The 22,259-nt window shown below is 41.6% G+C and overlaps 1 protein-coding gene across 3 annotated transcripts in view; it reads right to left on the minus strand.

Annotated features, from left to right (window-relative positions):
* The window catches only part of SPATA13 (spermatogenesis associated 13), a 189,144-nt gene that overhangs the window by 159,426 nt on the left and 7,459 nt on the right, over window positions 1-22,259 (minus strand). Inside the window, exon 1 of one of the 3 annotated variants that reach the window (XM_063331316.1) lies at window positions 8,299-8,741. The exons of the other annotated variants lie outside the window; for them this stretch is intronic. Within the exon in view, the coding sequence (XP_063187386.1) occupies window positions 8,299-8,376 (78 nt within the window). The 5' untranslated portion in view covers window positions 8,377-8,741. Of the gene's footprint in view, window positions 1-8,298; window positions 8,742-22,259 lie in introns of those variants that run through there. 3 annotated transcript variants of the gene reach the window in all.

Below are 22,259 nucleotides of genomic sequence, written 5' to 3' on the forward strand. Positions count from 1 at the left end.
TAAGGCATGAAGTGTCTGAGTGAGTTATAATACCCAAGTTCTACCATGATTGCCAAGCACTAAACATTTGCACCAGAAGAGAAACTGAATCCCATGGGCAAAATGTATAGCTGCTCTATCATTTCAGTGTGTATTGTCATCAAAATCAGTATTTCACGTACAATAGATTTATTCTTTTTGGTCAGAATCCAAAAATTCACTTCCACAAGACAACTCCTAAACTTCCCCCATAGACACACCTCTTTGTTTTGGTGCTGTGCCATCATCTTTTCCAGTCTCCCATACTACTCAAATCAACACCTCTTTGTCTTCAACAAATTGCAATTCCCACTTCCAATTTACTGGGTTCATAGGCATTTTCTTCAAATGACAGTATTCGGTTCCCATGTATTTGCTCTTTCTCTTATTTTGTACCCAGGTTCATCTTGCAAGGCTCTCACCTCTGTTCTGCTTTCCTAATATCTCATCAGGCCAGCAAAGGATCACTAAAGGTAGAGCTGATGTTAACTAGTAACTGCACAGATTTTGAGTCTAGTATTTGAAATAACACATATGCATTTCTATCTCTGCAGCTCTATTGTTTGCATCTCCCTTAACAGATCTGCACACTACTTGTCTGCCTAAAATTTGAGCTATTTGGAGGAAAAATTAGCACTTGTCTATTTGGGAAAGCAAATGTGATCAAGCAGAGGTTTGACTTCACAGTTTGCATTTGACGTCAGCTTCTTGTATGGCTGCATTTTTGCATTTAGGCTGTGGTTCCATGATGGCTTATCTGAACACCACCAACATATGGATCTGGTCTAAAATTGATCTAGTCAGACACGAGAACATAACTGCACATCAGACAGGTTAAAGACACTCTACAGGGGAGAGTTTAAGCTGTGTAATCATTTCATGCTTTTGTGGAGGCTTTATGCTGGCTGTGGGAGGGCAGATATTCCTTGATCTAGCATAAAAATGGAAATGGGCAGACAGATTATACATGATTGGTCATAAAGTCCAACAGTACAAAACAGATCCATCAGTGTTTTTGAACAGATTTGAGTGAGCAGTGCATTTATGTTAAATCAAAGCTTGGTTTCCAATAGCCACGGCATTTCTGATGAAACACAAGAACGGGGGACAGAATTTTGAGTAGGGTCTGTAGTGATAACACAGGGGATAATGGCTTTAAACTAAAAGAGGGTAGATTTAGACTAGATATAAGGAAGAAAGTTTTACAATGAGGGTGGTGAAACACTGGAACAGGTTGCTCAGATAGGTAGTAGCTGCTCCATCCCTGGAAACAGTCAAGGTCAGGTTGGACGGGGCTCTGAGCAACCTGCTCTAGTTGAAGATGTCCCTGCTCATTGCAGGGAGGTTGGACTAGATGACTTGAGATGTCCCTTCCAACCCAAACTATTCTATGATTCTATTATTCTACGATCCTTATAGGCAGATTTACCACACTGCCAAACCATGATGTTCAAGCCACAGACACATGCCCTCTTCCTCTTCTCTGTCAAATTAGGTCATTAGGTCCACTAACATCCAGGCCTTTCCCAGCACACCTCCGTACCGAAGGATACGGACCAAAATCTCCCAAGTAAAATTTTGGGTTATCTCTGGAACTGATTGATCATCACCTCTGCCAAGAGCACAGCTGTAGGAGACAAGTGTTGTCACACTGGGAGGACTTTACCCCTGCCCACGTAATTAAACACAACATACATGAACGCTGAGATGACTGACTGATGCTAATGGAGTTGAAAAGACTCAGGCCACCTGTATCTGCCAAAGGGCTTTTGATATTTCTAATAATTACAAGAAAATAGAAAGATTTAAAGCCAAAGGAGAATCCTGACAACTTCAGCTCAAATCCTCAGCCACATGGCATAAGCACTGACAGAGGTATAGCCAGTCTTGCTTGCGTTCTGCACTGCTTTCCAGAGCAAGCTGCCCTGCAAAAGAAGCAGCACAATGTGATAATTGATTTTCCTCCTTTCTATTTCCATTCTAACTTCCATTTAACCGAGAAAAATTTTCTGGCTCAGAATACGGTAAGCACTGGAGAAGGAATACATTTTTATACCCATAAAAAGCCATTGTCTTGTTTTAAATGATATTTAAAAGTTTTTTGTTTGTTTGTTTGTTTTTAATTTCCAGTAAATAAGCATAGAAATCAGTTTCAGTGTCCTGTCAGACAACAAAACCAACTCTTAGAATTTTGGTCACCAATCACTTATTGATGGAGAAGTGAGCACAAATGGAATGCTTCCCAGAAACTGCCAACAGAATTGAACACTCTGTGTGTGAAGGAGTGAAAAAATTTCAAAATCTCAGTAAGGTAGTTAAAAGTAGAGGTGGTATACTTGAAAACAGTAATGGCAAAAAATATCCAGTAATATTTATCCACAAATAGTTTGCTCAGCTCTGACCAGTACTGTGTTATAAGTGAAGAGGCATTTCCTTATGGGAATTACACCACAGTTTAGCAGCTTTCTTTATCCTGTCCCTGTCTCTTTTCCCGTCTCTCAGTTCAGCTGCTATCAGGAAAAAGAAGCTGAGAAGCGTTGTCATAACAAGCCATTTAAATGAGTAGCATACAGAAGAGGGTGAGAGAAAGTGGTAATCAATAAACTAGATCAAATATAAAAAGAACTAGAGCTGGTACGGCTCAGAAGAAAAACAAATGACGAGAAACAGTAACTAGTAAATGGCTAGTAAAAGTACCCATCCTGAACTTTCCACATCTTCAGTGCAAAGACAAAGGGCAACACACATGGGCAGAGCTGACCCGGAGCAGTTTCAATTTTATCGTGCTGCTCTGAATGTTGTTCATTTGCTACGTTGCAAATAATGGTCCCTTTTTGTCACCACAAGAACAATAACGGTGACACCAAAATGCTTCTCATGCCATTCAGTGCAAGTCACTGCAGTGATTTTGTTCCAGCCTCTACTTAATTCTTCTGTCCCGATTGCAGCAATATTTCCGTGGTTTCCGTGGCTCTTCTCCCTTGTTCCGAGTTGCACAACTACTGTCTTTACAGCTTGTTTTTTTTCTCACAAATGACTCCAATGAGGCACTCCAGCCCTTTCGAATTCAAACAACCCCAGATGAAGCTCACAGGGAAGGAGATGTTTGCTACCATCTGCTGGTGAGCTGGAGTCGGGGATCAAACGAGCGTCACAGACCTGATTACTATATATTACCTGATCTCCCAGCAAGAACCTGCTGATCCTTTTGAATCACATTCATTCAAGGGTTTGGTGCAAGGCCAAGAAAATACTGTTGTGTGGAAAGAAGCAAAGGTGGGTGTCTTATATTGTAAACAAATAATCAGGGAGAGACGGAGAAAGGGATTTCAATCCTCTACAGATGAGCATGTCTCTGAAAGCAGAGACCTTTGGGGAGATATGTGGGAGCTACAGAACTTCCAGAAGTGTAATGACAGGAATAAAACCTTCGTCTATCATCATGGGTCAAGGTAAAAAATTTCTAAGATTGCTATTAGAAGTAACGTCATCACCTCCAAAAGTACTTCTATAGCAGCAGCTCCCAAATCAAGCATCATAATCCCAAAGGTGGTTGTGGCAGTGTGCAGTGGGGTTCAGAGTTGCAGAGATAAGTATTTGGGGTCAGAGACTATTACTGAACTGTGAACATTGTGAAGATTGGAGGGAATTTGTCAACCTCTCTTTTGGGACCATCAAAAAGTGACAAAATCAACTAACAAATATACAAGATGGAGTGCATCTGCATTCACAACCAGGGAGAAACTTGAGCCTTGAACAAAATGCATAGAAGCTGATGTACAAATATCTGGTGTATATATTGGGCCACTCTTTAAAAGCAAGGTGAAAAAAGGCATTTCAGATGAAGACTGAGAGCAATAGCTGTTTCTGGATATTTTGTCAGGGAACTTACACTTAGAAGCATTTAGCAGCTCTATATTTAACAGTTAGAAATGAAGTGGTTACTGTTCAAGGAGAAATGCACTGTTCTGTAACCTGAAAACAATGTCCAAGTAAAGAACAAGTTGAAATTCTTCCCCGTAGGTGCTGAGCATCTTCAGCTCCATCACCTCCCTGGATTTAACAGGATCTGGGGAGGAAAGCAGCTCCTTGGGCTGGATTCAGTCCTTGAGTAATCCATTGCAACATGTGCCACAGTCACGCTGCCTTTCTTCCACGCTCACTTCTCTCCCAGGTGCCATCATATGTGGATGACATTTGTCATCAACACACTGTCTTTGTGCTCACGGTCTGGTCCTTACCTAGGGTGCACTTAAATCCATAGATTTTGATCGTGAACTTTGCTGGCAGGGGCCTGTTTCTGTTCGTATTGTATTTACCACTGTGGTTTTTGACACTGGGGGTGCATTTATGAACTACCACAACAAAGTAATAACAAACCGTTCAGTAACATGCACTTACTCTTGCTGAACAGGCCAGACTGTAGCTCTATGTAGCTCTAACTGAGGTTTCTAAAACAGCGGCAGGGAAGGTTATTCTGAGCCAGAAAAGCTGCAAGTTGCCGCCTGCTTCCCACGCCTCCCCTCCTGCCTCCCCACCGGCCCTTCACAAGCCGGAGAGCTGTATTCAACTCGCTGCAGAAAGAAAACGGACGCTAAGCTCCTGATTTTTCAGGTTTCCTTATCACAGATATTCCTGCCTTCATAGGATTTGAACATTGTTCCCACATCCTTAGGGAGGAGTTTACATCATTATTAACAGCCTTTCAGATGACAGGTCCCTGCCCCAACGGCTGTAACTGCCAGGGAGAGAGACCCATTGTGCAGCTTTCGAAAGTTGGCAACAACGCGCTTGGGTCGGGCTGCAACTGCCTGTAAAGCCACCCCCAGCTCATTTATCTATCTGTGTCAGGGAGATAAAGCGCAGCATCAATTGGCAAGAAAGCCCCGCGTTGGGTTGATCTTCATCAAGTGAATTTCCCGGCCTTGAATAGAAAGCCACAAACCAGCAGTTTTTGCTGCTTCTCCCCCATGCAGTTCAGGCAGGATTCAACAAAACTGAACCACCAACAGTAAAAGAAAATCAATAGGATTCAAGTGTAGCTAATCCTCAATGAGCGAGTACGTTCTGTAACTAAATCTGCTTGTACCCTGCGAATTTGAATTGCATTCATCTAAGCAGTGTGTCATCTATTCACGCATTAGGAAATGAGTGGTAGGAGTTTGGCGGTATATCAATAGCTGCATGATCTTGTTATCTTAAAGCCAGGTATACGACACAAAGGGACGCAACTCTAGACTCCCCGAACGTTAGCAGCAACTGATTGAAAATGCAACAGTAATTCATCTGAGTGAAACCTGAAGAGGCCTTTGAGGAGGGACTCTGGCCAAGCTGATACCGGCCGCAGTCTGATTTGTGTAACCCACGCGTATCTCAGAGCACTCAGCCCTGTGCTCTGCTGACCAGCTCCATGCCTGTCAACAGATCGAGAAGTACCAGCAGCCTGTTCTCCAAGGAGCAGGCAAACGAGCGGAGGCAGACTGACACTGGGAGGCGAGAAAGACCAGCCCAGTCCCCTCCTCCAGGGTTTATGATAAAGATGCTTATGGTTTATAATAAAGATGCTTCGTGCTTTGCTTTTCAAGCATTGGTGCCCACATGAGGAGGCATGCTCAACTCTGAGCCCTTCGCATTTGTCAACAGCCTTTTCAGCTGTCACTTCCCCCTAGTTGTCCTGTGACCATACCCTCCCCCACTTCTAATTAAACTAGTATTTACAAAACAATGTTTTGACAAAAGCCATGGGGTTTATGCCCTACAGACTGTGAAATGTCTGGAGCAGGAGTCCTGTCTTTCTTCCATTAAAATATCACACAAATGAATATTTCACATATAATTAGACTAGGCTTTGGCCAGGATATTTTTCACCAATACTTCTAACAAGAAATTAATTTCTAACAGAAATGAAAACTGCATAGCATAGGGCAGAAAGATGACAATTTGGGACAGAACTTGCACCGTTCACAGGACATCTCCTACAGAGCTGCCACGTCCTTCTGGCCCCACCGCACTGCGTAAGACTCAGCTGGTCATGCCACGGGTATGTGGAAAAGCAGAACATCTCAGCATTATCTGCAGGCTGGGCCACCACTCTTGAAAGGAAAAGACTTAGCAGTCTGAAAGTAGATGTCTCTGTCCTGCCTCCTCCAGCAGAGATGTGACCTCTTTCAGCTTCAAAGGATTCAAATTAACACTAGTCCTGTTCTAGCTGATAAAAGGACATAAGCAAGGTAAGGTTGTAGGGAAACAGTATTTTTCATTAGCCCCCCACTGCCAAAATGGAACACTTGTGTGCCTGAAACCTTGTCAGATTTTTCCAACTATAAGAGTCGGTCAATAAAAAATATTACCTCCTTCCACAAAGCTTTCCTTAAATGAACTTAGCATTACGTATGTAAGGTCCACTCCAAAGCCATCTCTTCTGCTGCCGTGGCATCCCGTCTTGTTTTTCCATATAATTGTGCCCACTTTCTCACATATTTTTTACTTAGTTCATCAATAAATGTACTACATTTCAGGAAGTTCTACTGTACTATCGTTTCTTTTAGCTTTTACTTTTAAGCATTTGCTCATGGTTGCACATTGCACATATCAAATAATTTAAATTATGCAAACAATAGAAGAACTGGAGAACGGCAAAAATGTGCCAAGATGCACTTTCCAGTACTTGCCAGTTTTTTCCAGAGGGATTTACTGCAATGCACTTAGGTCTAACAGCCCTCAGCAATGTGATAAATGAGCACTGAAATCCAGCACCCCCTGGGTTATATTCTCATCCATGTCTGCTGTGCCAAGAGCTCATGAGCCAGGATCAGGTAGGAACACTGCAGCATGGTAAGACCCAGTATGCTTTTTTATTTCAGTCCCCTCTTCTAAGTGACTTGCAGCCTAAAGGCAGAGTCACTCTGATATGAAGGCAGAAAAATCTTTAATGCACCATTAGAAAGCATAGGTAAGGCCCTTTTACCTTTTGTTGATCTTTTGGTGAAATTACTATTTTCATTACTATTTAGTGAATATGCATGTTTGGGAAGATAAGTTCTCCTAATAAATAGGGAAACTGAAGTAATATCACCATAAACTTTCCTGCATTGTCCAGTAAAATTAATTTCATGTGACTTTTACTCAAAATACACTTTGCTTAAGTAGACTTTTTTTTATTTAGCATATGATGCTACAAATAGCACAGATCTGGGCTGGGGCCATACTGTACCAGGCCGTTTAAAGACCTTCTAATGACAGCTTCTGGGCAGCGTCTACCTCACAAGTCAAGGGAAAAGACAGGTCCAAGACCGAGAAAACAATACAGCAAAGATATATGACAAAAAGTATGACAAAGATATATGACAACTCCTTACACAGCATAATGAATTGTGCACAGCATGAGCAGCAAGAGCATTTACTCTGCTCTGCCACTGTATCTAGTTATTCATAACTCTCTCACATCTGAAAGGCATAGTAACAGACAGAGGTGAGATTCCTACAGTAAATGCACTGCAAGTAACAGATTCTAACATGAAGTTTTTAAAGCAACACTTCAGAAGATAGCAGCTGTCTTCTCAAACTGCACTATGGTGAAAGCACACACTCATTAAAAGGGAAAGGAAAGGCAATGAACCTGGTCCCATCTCATCCCGACAGTACCGATCTCTTCAAGATGAGATGGGAACATTTGTCTCAAGGAAATGAAGATCTGAACTGAAATGTTGAATGGGAGAAGGAGCTGACGTGCAAAGCATCTCTGGCTTCTGCCAAATTTTGTCACAACCCCATGCCAGGTAAATTACACATCTAGGGGTTTTTTTGGTTCAAGTCCCTTATCATAGGGATGCAAAGTTTTCTAGTTTATTGTACCTTGGTACAGTTCACAAATTATTGCCATCCCTAAATTGTCTAGGAAGCTTGAAAGCTTTCCCCAAACAGTGTCCCTTCCCTACAGAAATGAGTTGCTTGTGGTTATATACCTCTGGATTTGCTGTTAATATAAATACAGAGACATTTTCAGACCAGAAAGAGGAAAGTGACTATGAATTTGGCTATTTTAAAAGTCAAATGAGAAAAGCTTTAAAAGGCAACAAATAAGCTGTTCTCTAGAACAAGATCCATTTAGTCTAACTCTAACCAGTCGTGCATATACCACTTCGTGGCGCAGTGCAGTTCCCTTAAAACGTTGTTACTCCCCTTAAAATTTTGTAAACACAGCCTACGGATGAGAAAACAGTTTCGATACTCATTTTCCTGTGCCACCAGCCTTTTTACATGATGCATATCTGAGCTTACCTTCCACGTGACGGAGGGGCAGGCTGCCAAGGTGAAGGTAACTTTCTCTGTCACTACATTGAAGGTGACACGAAACATGGTTTGTATTCCAGTGGCCTCAGACCCGGGGTAGAAATCTTCAGTGACGGTCACACTGCTCACTTGTGTACATGCTGCTGGGCTCCTGTCATGCTGTGCTATACATTCGGCAAACCCATAACGTTATGATCGAAGCTGAAGCCTGAAACAGCTGTAAGGGTCCAGCTTTTCCCAGCAGCCTTGCTCCTGTGTGTCAGAACTAATCAGATTAGCTGGTTTTACTTGTCTGAGTTGGGACTAACAGGTTAGCAGAACAGTTTGGGTGGGGGAAGGGAGCACTAAATAAATCAAATTAGGGCATTTACTAAGCAGCTGAGATTTCCTTCCTGCTCGCCTTTGTCTCTTTACAGGACTCACACAGAGCCAGGACAATGCACCACAAAAACGCAGCTTTGTTTTAGAGCAGCTCTTTGTATAGGGGAATTTCTCTAACTTTGCCTTGATTTGATTCGTTTCTGGTTGCCAATGATCACCAAGAGGAGAGCTCTCCCAGAGGGGCCTGGGTGTTGTGCAGATAAACAAGTCTCAGGCAGAAAAGGCATGTATTGTGCTTTTTCCATCCCACACAACCCGCCAAGGCAACACACTGGCTGTGCCAAGAGATCAGTCACACGATCTGCTCTGCACAGTACTAGATAACGAGATTCACAGATGGTCAAATCTGGAGACTAGGGCAAAAGGGTCAGAGGGACAGGACAGGACAGGACAGGACAGGACAGGACAGGAAAGGTACCACTTCTTGATCCTCTGTCCGCTTCAGAGGACTTTTTCCATCTCTGTTATTGACTGAGGCAGGTTTAGCCTCACAGGAAGGAAAAATCAACAGAAGAAAGAAAAAAGTGAAATCAAGTAGTATAATAGCCACCATTAACAGTGGTTGACTGGATGCATGGATTGTGCTATGTGACGCAGGAGATGCTGCACGCGGGAGACACTTCCCTCATGAACACAGCAGAGGCAGTCCGCTCTGACTGATGCCATCATGTAATAGTACCAGCATGCAAAGAACAGACTTAGTTAGGGCAACTTATCTCTCATCTATATTTATCTTTCCAAAAAAAGGTCTCTAGTTTGTTAGTCACCTAATTTTCTCCCCTGCCAATGGAGAAAGATAGGTGGGACGAACTGCCCTCTGAAACTGCCTCTTTCTCACTGCTGGCTAAAGAGAGGGGGTCTATGTATTGACATTTCAGAAAGCGGGCGTGACTTGAGATTAAAACCATCCTTGAAAACTTCTTTTGAGTGTTAAGACCGAGTTCAAAGACGCATTGACTTTCTCCTGCTTGCTCTGTGGGACTGGTCTGTGACTCTAGACAGATGTTTGCTATCGAATGAGGCAGCCATCAAAATGTCCTGAGTGTGTTTCATTCTACTAGTCACTAACTGTACCACGAGTAACACACTCGCAATGTTGGAAGGACGCCAGGCTGAAAACCCTTTACTCTTGCCAATGAATACCTACCCATACAAAAGTTGTACTGACATTGGACAGATTAGACATGCAACAACTCACCAAGAGGAGTAGTACATTGACAATCTGACTCTGTAGGAATTCATTTATTATTGTAATCTAATTCTTGTGGCCCAGAAGAAGCCATGCACCATGCGAAAGCTAAGGAATGCCCCAAACCTTTTGATGACAGCATATGGCTGGATACCTGTACCTTAGTGCTTGCCCTGGCAGAACTGAAGCCCACAGTGTTTAAAGGGCACAAAAGTCCCATCACAAAGCCATTATTCGAAATCCTAACAAAGCAACCTAATAGCTCAACTCCCATTAACAGGATCCCTCCCAAGAAGGTCAACAAACTAATTGTCCAGTGTCCAATTACCTCCAACCTGAATAAGAAGAAAAAGGAGAATTTTGTAGGAAGCCCACTCTGAACACAGCCATACAGATCTGATGCACACCTTTAAAGGACAGAATGATATGTGCTGTCACTTGAGCTAGGACTGACTGGACAGACAAAAATCATTTGTTTGCTTAGGGATTAGGTCATAAGTGGACTTTGTTATTTTCATAAAGAGAAAATAAAATTCAGCTCCTTGTAAATAATGTATTGATAGTAACATATTTCTGTATTTCTGAAGAGACTCGTGCACAGTCAAAGGTGTTTCTTTCCTCTCAACAATGGAATTCCTATAGTCTGCTTTCATATACTTGCCTATTTACTTGAGAGTTGATGAAGTGGAGGCAAAAAAATATGAAGTATCTGCTTACTTTAGTTTTATAAAGGCTATGTTGGTTTTTTTTTTCTTTGAAGTGCAGGTTTACTGAGAATCTGAAGTAGAAAGTTTCCTTTGTGAGAAAAGATGTATTTCTGAAACAGTTTCCCTGTAAACTGTCTTCCAAGTGTCAGCAATGCTGTTGCTCCTATGAGATGTAGTTGTCACAGGAAATCAGGCTCAGGTTGAGACAGATCCTCTGGCAGTTTCTGCCACACTGAGAGAGCTCTGGGGATGAAAATCCGTAGCATAAGTTTTAGGCTGATATGGTCTTAGTGCCCCCTGTGCTGCTGAGCACAGAGATTGGTGGGTTTTTTTAATCAACGCAACAGTCTCATAACTCCAGAAAATTACAATGAACAGCGTTCAAGGTCATTACAGATGCGTAGCTTGTAACTCATTCCCACTTCCCAAGAAAAACAGCACAGGGAATGTTAAACTGTTTCTGGAAAAGAAAATCTCTGTGAGATACTACTACAAAGAAAAAGCAAAAGTATTTACATTTATATACTATAATAATTAATTATTTTATTATTAATTATTAATTTTGGGAGTAGTCTCACTGCATAAATAAATACGATTTGAGTCATAATAAAATAACAAATGTATTTTATTCTGGAACTGCTACATTTAGAAAGTGTCTTTGACGTGTCACTCATTGCCTATAGTACCTCTTCTTCGTAATCACTTTCCAACTGGCTTATCTTGGATCTCAATCATACAGATTAAATCTGAGACAGGGACCACCTTCAGTTTCCGTCTTTGCACAGCAAAGCATCTAGCACAAGATCCTCAACTATGACAAGGATTACTGGACATTGTCGTGGGAAGAAAAATAAGAAAAGAGCCCAATATATGAAACCTCCAAATTAGATGTTCAGCCAACAGTATATACCTCCTCTCCGCATTATCCTTGAGCTTGTCCCTGCTCCTTTGTCTCCTCTTACTTTGTGATTTATACCCATTTTCCATGTCTTGTTACCATTTGGACTGTAAGGTCCTCAGAGCAACATTTGATTTATTCCATGTACAGCCCCAAACTTATGCCTGAGAACTAGCAGGGTCTCTTGAGCACAAATGCATTATAAATCCACATATAAAGAAAAATCTGTACTGAGATCAGTCAGCCTGAACTACTACCTAAAAGTATTCCTCAGACACTCTTTCTCCTCCTGTTAATTCAAAGACATGCATAATACATAGGTTTAAAACCGATATTCCTTTAATATGCTGACTTAATAAATTGCATAGGACATCACAACTGGGACCCTAGTGACAAATGCTGTTTTATGGCATACTCAGAAATAAACACTATTGATCATTACTTCCCTTTCCTTTGCCGACAACCCATATGTGTCAGCATGCGTCCTGCTCTTCCATGCCACCCAGCACCTTTCTTCCTTCCCGAAGACATGAGCAGATCCAGAAGCACATCCCAACATAGCAACAACTGCAGACATAGTTATTGAGATCCATTCAGAGACTCATATTTCCTATCACTCTTAGCATACAATAAAAGTTAACAGAGACACTGATACTTTGTGCTAGTACCTGCTTCTCCCACAGATAGATGCAGTTTTTATTTGGTGAAATGTATGCAGCATTGCATCTTGCTACTGTCTTACAGGCAAGCAGTGAGACTCTACACCAGAGTCTATGTCATAATAGCACAGCAAGCTGTGAATAGCAGCAGACAGGCTTAACTAAGGTCTTGTCCCAAACACTGATTTAAAGCCACACAGACACACACGTAGAACATGCCACCCGCAAACCACCATCACAAACTTTCAGGCTGCTCTTAGATGAAAGAAAATGTAAACGGAAGAAGGGAGAAGCAACATAATCTGCCTTCCACTGGTGTAAAGGTTTTTTTTGTCAAATATAAAGGGCAAACCTCAGAGAGAGATTGCTATTTACAAATCTCAGTACTTCATTTCATGAATCTGATCACGAGACAGCTGTATTGGGCTAACAACAAAAAATCGCACATTTTCATATTGCTTCAGAAAACATGTAACAGGTGACTGGTACGTTTTGATTGCCAGTCAGCTTGTGTAAGTAGAATTCAGGTTTCGTTTATCTTTATGGACATTGCCATTAGTGCTCTCAAGTGTTTTGCAGGTCTGTTAGTCTAACATCTCCCAGCTGACCTAATGGAAAATGGCAGCTCCCACACTCCCTGTGCTCTGAGAATACGTGGTTAAACCTGCCTCAGAGAATTTCCCATCTCTTTGTATTTGGTTAGTATTTGTTACTACATGTTTAAGGAGGGATGCCTGAAATCTCATTCCAAAGCATCTTAAACCCTGTAAAGTCAATTTTGATTACTACAAGACAGTGAATCAGAAAAAGATGCAGACTCTCAAATGAGAATTTGCTCTATGGTTCAGAGCGGGACTTCGCAAGAAAGACAGTGTGCCTGCTCCGTTATCCTCCTGCTTTCCCTGCTGTATAAGGATTTTCTGCTTTGAAGGAAAGGCTTTTTGAATTCAATAGCTCCTTCTGGTGGTCTGAAAGAAAATGCTTGATTACAGTCGGCTCACAATAATGCAGCATTAATACACAATTAATTCAGTAATTATATGTATCAGCAACAGCTAGAAGCTATGCCATGAGTAAAACAAATATAAAAGTTATGATTCAAGAGATATGCCACACAAACTGTATTCTGTATTACTGTCATAAAGGAGACAAGGTTTCTAGGAAATCCTCCTTTCCTCCTGTTCCACCCCGACATTGCTGTGGATTTTCTTCCTTATGTTAACTAAAGAAACACGAAGAAAGGTGGTGGGATGAAAAGTGGCAGAAGTCACAAATTCTGGGCTACTGGCGCAGCAAATTTAAGATAAGTCCTTAATGAAATATTTGGCAAGGCATATCTCAGCGACAGTGGTTCTGATTTTGAAGAAATCATCAACTTACAAGAGAGGGATTTGATCCAAACCTTGCTGAAGACAGAGGGACATCCTCTAGCAACATGAATATGCTTTTGGTCAGGCTCAAGAACACCTCCTTCAAGGAGGAAGAATACATTACAAAATCTCTGATCTACAGACCGTGAGATGCCCAAGAGCTTTTGTTTTTTCTTTTTATCCTTATATTGCCCAGTGTTAAGACAGATACTATCCTCTTTTAGGCTCACCTCTTAAAGAGTAACAACCACACGGCATTTGCAAGGACCACATTCTGTCCCAGCCAATCTGAGTAACATTACATCATTCCCCAGCTATCCAAACAAAACACTGCCTTGGGAGTTACAAGCAGCAGTCCCTAGCCTTGTTTCTAAATGATGCATTGTTTTTAATTAATAAAATTCACTGTCAGGGCTCTACAAATGTATTTCCTATCTGATGGTCCTTTTATGACTTATCTGGCGAGACGTTCATGGCTGCTGTCAGAAGGCTCCAGAGATCTTTCCCATCCCACCTCCAGCAGGGCATGTGTGATAACTCCACTCAGCTGGACCCCTGTTGCTTTGGATTCTATTCGGTGAAGCACTGAACACAGCATCATGTTAAATCAACAAGAAAAACAGTGAGTCACGGTCTGCCCACATTTTCAGAAAACTTTATGCTTGGCAAAACCCAAGATTTTATGAAACTAACAAATGAGACAGTTGTGTATATGAACTTTAAAATCCAGAACATGTATCTTTCTAAATACAACTTCACTTAAAGTATTTGCAAGCCAGATTTTGCTGAAAGCCAATACAGTATAAACTACAGTGAAATCAATCTAATTTTGCCCCAAAATAAATACCTGAAAACATAGTATTAAGGGGGAAAAAAGTCAGAATCTAAACAATAGTTCCATTTTTCTAATCTACATATCTTTCCTGTCAACAGTCCTCATTGATGTCAGTGTGAATTTTAGAATATGGCCTGACTGGTACGAACACTGAGGTACCAGAGGAAACCTAATCTCATACATTAAGAAGTGATTATTTTTTAACTTGATGTTAATATTTGGTCTGGAGCCTACTCAGAATATTGGGGGAAAAGCAGTTTGGGGTTGACTACTGAGACTCTGCTACCAAGTGATTCAAACTCTTTCTGGATGTGGATTCAGCATTAGCCATTAGTCACTACAAAGGGTGCTCCACGTTATACAAGAAAGCAGCAGGGCTGTTCCTGAATTGGGGCAGCTAGCAAGAAATAAGCTGAGAATGCACCCCTGGGAGAGCCAGGGAATGGTTCTTTGCCAGGAAGTTCTCCCTTCCTGAATGGCATGTGTGAGGCTTGTGTCTCTGGGACACTGGAAGACACATGCTCAGGGAGAGGTTTGGGAGGAAGAAGCTTGCAGCCAGGGTGCCTTGTGCTAGTCAGTACTTACTTTTGTGGGCAATGACGAACTGTGTGGCTCTGAGAGCCTCAGAGGCAGAAGAGTTGGAGAAAGGAAAAAACCTGTCAGGTTCCCATGCAAATAACAACAGGACTCTAGCTGTGGGATGAGCATGTCAAGCTAGATTCTGTGTTTACTATGCACGTTTTCAAACAGCTCTTACCTAACTCTTAATTACAATGTCTATGAAAGTAGGACATTAAGCCCTGGGGAGCAATCAGGGACCCATCCCATTCCCCTAGAGACCATACCTCCACAGAGCAAGACAAATCTCTGTCTCAAGCAGCCTTCAATGAATACAAACATAAAACCAAAACCAACCAGAAGACCAGTGGCCTGAATTTGCAGTAACCATAAGAGTGCAGAAGCAGATACAAAACGAAGGTCTGCCTAGTCAGCCTCTAACCTCCCAGAGTAGCCACCACTGGGCAGTTAGGAAAAAGTCAAGATTAGGGCAGGTTTACCATAGTTTTTTCATAGATCACTCCAGCTTTCAGCAATCTTTGCTTAGGGACTTCCAAAGCCAAAATTATTTACGTGTCTTTGTGTTTAGTAATATTTGATGGACCTTCTTCCTCTAACTTTGTCTACTTACTCTCGAAAATCATTTACATTTGTGACTGCTACAGCATCTGTGTGATGACTAGTTCTATAATTGAATTATGAAACTGTATAATAAAGCACTCAGTCTTTGTCAATTTTCTGTCTTGATACTCAGTAATTTCCTTGGACACTGAATCTTGGTTGTCTATTCCACCTCCACAAGACATTCATAACTCCATGGATTTCTGTTACACCCTCACTCTGTTTTTTCTTTTCCACCATGAAAAGAAAAATGAGTTGAACTCCATTTCCTCATAGATACATATATCTAGCCCGCTATGCATCTAATGACCAGTCCAGCTCTCAAGAGCCATTCAGCAGGCCATTTCTCTGATATGGTGAGAAATCATTTGCTCTCTCCTAACTATCCCAAACTATCCCAAGAGCAGTGTCCAAGCCTGAGATCAATGGGTTCGTTGTGCCGAGTGGGATGCCCTGCACTTTTTGATTTGTCTTTGAGAGTCTTGTAGCTGGTGTGACTGACATAATCATTGCCTGAGCCAGCGGGTAATAAAATCAGACTACAGTTACCTCTCTATCATGAAAATTGGCCATTTATTTGTAACTCTTTGATTCTACATTTTAATTGGTTATTTAACTGCTTTGTTCCTTAGCGACTCTCTCGTAAGGCAGAACATACCAAAAGATTTTTGGAAATCAAGTATGCTGAACTAACCAAACCATTCTTTTTCACTCATTGACTCCAGTACCCTGCTATATTTGTGGTTTGATTTCCTACTATAAAGCTGCCCCAGGTCTTTTGTCCTATACTGTATTTATTTGTGTATCTACCAACTGCACACCAGTGAGTAGCTGCAAAAAGCAAAATTCCGTTTAAGAAGAACATATAAAACCTTTCATCTAGATAAAAACCAAATGTATATAAGACAATCCAAATGGGAGGGAACACTGCATTAACTCAAAGGCTGTTAAAGTGAGATCAGTCACAGCAGGCATCACAGGCTAGTTTGGTTCCTGTCCCTATTGCTGACCTGGCAGGTGAGCTAAAATAAGCCACTTTGCAACTCTGTGCTTTCCTCCCACTCCTTTCTGAAATCTCTTTGAAGGTCAGGATTTTTTCTTGTACAATGCTTTACTGCTGAGGTGCTATGAGGATTAACCCAAGGCCATGAGTTTCTACAGACTGAGCAGAAAGTCTCCTGCTTGTGCACATCCAAAAGAAGCTCCATGAGCTATGCCATCATGTCATTGACGGCAGAAAGACCCATTGGGGAAAAAGGGATTGTGAGGTGTAGACGTGCTTCTTGACAGAACAGCTTGCCTTTGGCCACAGAGGAAGCCTGTAGCAGCTACAGGAGGTGAACACAGACACCTCCCACAGTTCAGCTCGGCTCAGTTACTTGCCCGTGAGGTTTTATTCCTTCCCTCCACAGTATGCGCAAGGGGGAATCTGTGTGTCAAAATACCTCTTGTCTGAAACCAGACATCTGGTGTAATGTTCTTAGAAGGCTAGTCATGCCACTAGCAGCTGAACTGAGTTCAAGTAAATGACAATGTATGTGTTAGAAAGATGACTGTGACCCTATGGAGAATTAGTATGTCAAAGCATGTTTATCAGCACCAGAAATTTTAACTCTCATTTGAGCAATTTCTATCACTTCTTTGGAAAAGATTTTTAATCTGCTTGCTCTAACATCCCCTTTTCCACTATCACTGGTAGAAAAGAGTCTCTGGGAGCATATTTTTCAGCCAAAATCTTTAAATGTTCCAGATTCCTTTAATAAGGAAATAAACCAAACCATTTTTATATAGTTTGTTAAACCCCGATAATACTTAAAATGTATTATAGGGGCTGAAATTTTTTTTGTGATTTGGACTGGGCTACTTGGCAGGCTAGCAAGAAGGTATAGGTACATGACATATACAAAAACATGAAGTTTACTACAGCTGATGATTTACATTCTAAGAAACTGTGCAGAGTGCTTAAAATCAGTCATAAGTACCCAAAGCCTATAGCTATATCTCTCTTTGGAGAGAGAGGTGGGCGGGAACATTTGTCATTCTCATTGGCCAATCCAGCCCAAACCACAACAATGCACCAGAAAAAGAACTATTAAACTTTATTCAAAAAATTATAGCCGTTGGGGAAAAAAAACCCAAACCTAAACCCAAACCAAACAAACTTCCAAAACAACTTGTCTACATTTCCAGAAATCATTCACCAACAAGCTCTAAATAACTTAAAGAACTTCTTTTCTACTAGACTTAGGACTGTGACCTGTGCTTTTGCTTTCTTGTGGAAGAGAAATTTAAGCAAATGGCATTCTCTATGAGTCAAAGAGTCAATGCCTTGCTCAAAAAGGGAATTTTGTCTGCATGCAAAAAATAAGCTAAAGTAAGCCACTACAAATGCACCACTTCTTAACCTCTAAATTGAAAAACATAGTCTAGCATATTGCCTCTTCAGTTGTTCTGGCCCCTGGCATATGACTATACCCCTGCCTCTCACATGACCCACTGCCCGGTTCAGGTCACCAGCAGCAAGATCTTCATATGGAAGCTGAAAGTGAAGAAGGAGAGGTGATGTGGGTGATACAGGCAGAGAAAAGTATTTTTTCAAAATGCGCAAAATTGTTTCCATTTCTTTGGTTGCAATTCACGCTTGCATCGATAATTGGCCATTGCAGTGTGTCATCTCAGAGAACCCACCCTGCACCCACAGCTAATCACAGCTACTGCAGGTTTTCACACAAGAGCACTTGCTACTGTTCCAGTCAGCTACAAACTCTCTTTCAGCCCAACAAGTGATTCTCATGCCTTCATCAGAGCTCATCTAGATTACAGGTTTAATGGGTGCATGCATTTTGGAAATCCAATTGGTACACTCAGCTTATCTCCTTGACCAAGCTTCTGACATAAACAGAATCTTTCCTTCACTCTCACTGTCCCACTTTCCAAACACTAATTAGATGTCTGTCCTCATCTTTAGGTCTCTCTGTGGCTTCATCCCAGCTCAAGGATGAAGACTGAGGTGCACAATTGTTTGTTCCAGTTATGCAAAGTAGGCCCAAAGCAAAGGAAGCTTGTATCCAGAATTATTGAAGATGTGCAACTGAATGGCTTGCGATTGTTAACTGATATGCAGATAAGTAATGGACTAGTGATCAAGACGTCTGTAGACCATCAAAGAACTATCAGAAGTTTACACAAGATACCTTTAGTGTGGCTGCTCTCATATGCTAAAGTGTAAGTACAATAAGGATAACAGACCAGAAAACATCCAAATTGGAACACACAGTGCTGACAGTGATTAGAGTTTGGGTGTATGGTTAGTACATGGATAAAATAAAATGCCAGCTAAAAATGTACAACAAACACATGCAATCAGGTAAATGAAGTACTGCTTGAACATATACACAGGACTAACTCCACATACAGCGAAGAAATCTGGGTGACGGTTGTACAGACATCCCTGGGAGCAATTTGATCAGCAAAAGAGAACTGTGTTTGTTACTTACAAGCTGATTAAAAGAACCCGAATAGTTACATCAGTCCCTGAATGACTACAGATTTCCTGACAGGGATGCAAGAGTAGATGATTCTGGTAGTAAGTTATTGCCCATCCCCGGAGTGGCACCAGTTTGGTGGAAATGCTGGATTGGTAGTAATTCCTGGAGAATCAAGAATGCCAGCTGTGATTAGTGATCAGAAGGAACAAGCAAGGCGTTTAGTCCTCTAACACGAAGGAATTTTATACAAAAAGAGATTCTTGTAGCAAACACAACTCTCAGGTCTTGATCCAAGAGCATAAGGATAAACTTCCACAGGAAATTCAGAGCATCGCAAACACCCAAAAGACAATTAATTTCTTTAGCCTTGCCTTGTTCTACACAAACCAGTAATGTTTTATTACAGAAATCTATAATAAGCCTTCCACTGCCACAGTTCTCTCCCTGGAGAGAGGATTCTGTGAGATACTGTAACTGCTAGTCCCATTGCCGAACCCACTACTAATGCAAAGAATTCAGAAGATACAAGAAAGCACAGTACACAAAAACCACCTCCATGACAACATACCCCGCAAAACTAGAAGGATTAGGAATGAAAAGCCCAATCATTATAGTTTCAACTTTACTGCCCTCACCAGAGGATCAATGTCTGGAAATGGAGAATTGCATTAATCATCTGCAAGAGCTGCGGCTGCTTTCAGTGAAAGGTATGCACACAGTGTCCTCTCTATTAGCAAGAGGTAGGAAACCTGTAGGTGTGATAGCATTTATTGCTGCGTATAAGATCCTGGCTATTGTGGAAGAGTTCACTGCCCAGATACTCACATACACAGAGCAACATGCAAGCCACGTTAAATCTTATTTCTAATTTCCTACTCATTTCTCAGCCCAGTCCAAAACAGATTCCTTCCATCCTGCTTCACCTTTTCTGTGCTATTTTTTTGCTAATGAAACTGGGCTACCTCTCCAGGCTTAATTTATACCCCCAGGTAATTTGCTTTAGGTCTCATCCTCCTCCCTGTTCTGCTGTCTGTTTCTTCCAGCTTCCCATTTCCCTTTCCTGCACGCATTCTGCATGCTGATGCTGAAAAGACTTCCTCTTCCACTGTTCTTATGAGCCAGAAGAGCTCTTGACTGCCAGCTCAATTCACCTTTTATCCTCATCAGAAGGCATTTACTGTCTTGTGCCTCTTGCTGTCTCTGCAGTGGTTGCATAACTACTCTCACTAGGTGCAAGAAGACAGAGTTTGACTGAGTGATGGTGTCCCAAATAAAGCTGCACCATGCGTACATACATGTGCTATTTTCATCACCACTGTGCAGCTCAGCTGGCAGTGATAGTCTCACAAGGCAGACACATGAATACACTCACAACATTTAAGATCCTCTGCTGCTGCTTACGTTTGCTCTCACCTACTCCGCATGGCAGATGTCTCCTCTACACATCTCTCCTGTATTGTGTAATTCCACACACATTAGTACCTTCCCCAGTTCTCACTCCAGGGCACACAATCTCACATGTAACACTGCTATGATGAAGGACAATCACATGCTGGTACTCAGAGGTCTCAGGCAGGGCTAGGCACAATAAAGACATAAGTCATATGGCTTACTGTTTAGCCAAATTAGTTTTGGAGGACCTTACTGTGCCCTCTTACACAAAGAAAGTTACTGAATTCCTGTTGCAGGACCAAAATCTGTGAAGACATTCCTGGTACATTTGCTTCTGGTACAAGACAGTGAAACTATTTTGTACATCTGCAGAATGCGAGAGACCTCCCCTTCTTCCCTCCGTCAGTAGATGTTTTGTACTGTTGTTTCCATGAACTTGTTTATGTCATCATTCCAAACACATGATGTGTGTTGTGCTACCAACCACTGTGCTCTTTGTCTTTTTTACAGGAGGCAGGCTTAAGAAGGAAATTTAGCAGAAAGGTTTATTATAATCCTACAGAGCCAGAGAGCAGAACCCCCAGACCTGCTTCTCAGCTTGAGCTTTTCCCTGCATGGTTTAGATCAGACTGATTTATCTTGTTCCTAGTTATGTAATTCCTAACAGACCAGGGCAAGGATGCTAAGAGCATTTTGGCAGTCTGTGGTCTGGTCTAAATCAGGCCTGGAATTTCCCCTGCTGTTGGCCACTACTGTAATTTTCCCAGAAATTTTCACACCTCCATTTCTTCGCAAAGCCAAAACAGCTGCACTACAACTCCGCGCTCTGCCACCAGCTGGTAAGAATAGTCTGTTTGTCTTTATGTCAATGGACAGTTCCTGAAACCTCCTTCTCATGATAACTAAGCATTATAATTGAGACCACAGGTCAGCCTTGAAAACTTGTAAGCAAGGCTGTGAGCTTGTCTTGTGAAGTGGCCTGCGAGAATGCAGAAGTGCCTCAGCAAGAGTCAAGGCTGGAGCGTCACCACTCTGGCCACCCCCACCTGCGGGATGGACAAACAATCCATCAAACAGTCGTGTTGTAGGACAGGGGTACCATGGTAGCAATGAGCTCTGCCCAGTCACTTCTGTGCCTGTTGCAAGCATTGACTAGAGCACCACATCTCTCAACTCATTTGTCGTCTTCTATCTAACCATTTTTTCATTTCTAGTGAACTCTAAAAATTACCTTTTCCAATGTGACTCTCTGAACGTATTTAATCTACCTAAATGATGAACTTTGTTTAACTGAAGAGTTATTACTTGCTCAGTAAACCCTCCCACCCCCATATAAATACATTTATTTATAACCCTAGAGCTTAAAAAGCAAACACTAACTACAGAATTTTGAGCTGGTTTTGGTTTGTTTTGTTAATTTGTTTTTATGGGAATTTATTGATTCAGAAATACTGTAATCTGAAAAAGCGTAAAAACACTTGAATTGCCCCACAGCCTTCTGGTAATTTAGATCACTGTGTAACATTATAATTTTGCAGTGTAAGAAACACCGTTTCACATCCTGACTAACTGATCTGCATTGAATTAATTTTTAAAGTTGTTGAATTATGGTAACAAGATCACAATAATTAAACGAGCTTCAGGGGCAAGAGGACAGAGTTGGGAGTTAGCTCTGCAGTCCCTGTGAGAGAAAAGATTTGTGTTTCCTCTTGAGCTAGTCTAAGCTAGCGATACAAATCCTCAGAGCTCACATTAATGCAAGCCTGACTGACAACCTCCCATTCAGCGCAACCATCTCAGATTTCTGCAATTAGCATGCGCTCTAAAATTTCTGATTCTGTAGGCTTGGTC

The sequence above is a fragment of the Chroicocephalus ridibundus genome, chromosome 1 (genome assembly GCF_963924245.1).
Source record: "Chroicocephalus ridibundus chromosome 1, bChrRid1.1, whole genome shotgun sequence".
Classification (NCBI taxonomy): domain Eukaryota; kingdom Metazoa; phylum Chordata; class Aves; order Charadriiformes; family Laridae; genus Chroicocephalus; species Chroicocephalus ridibundus.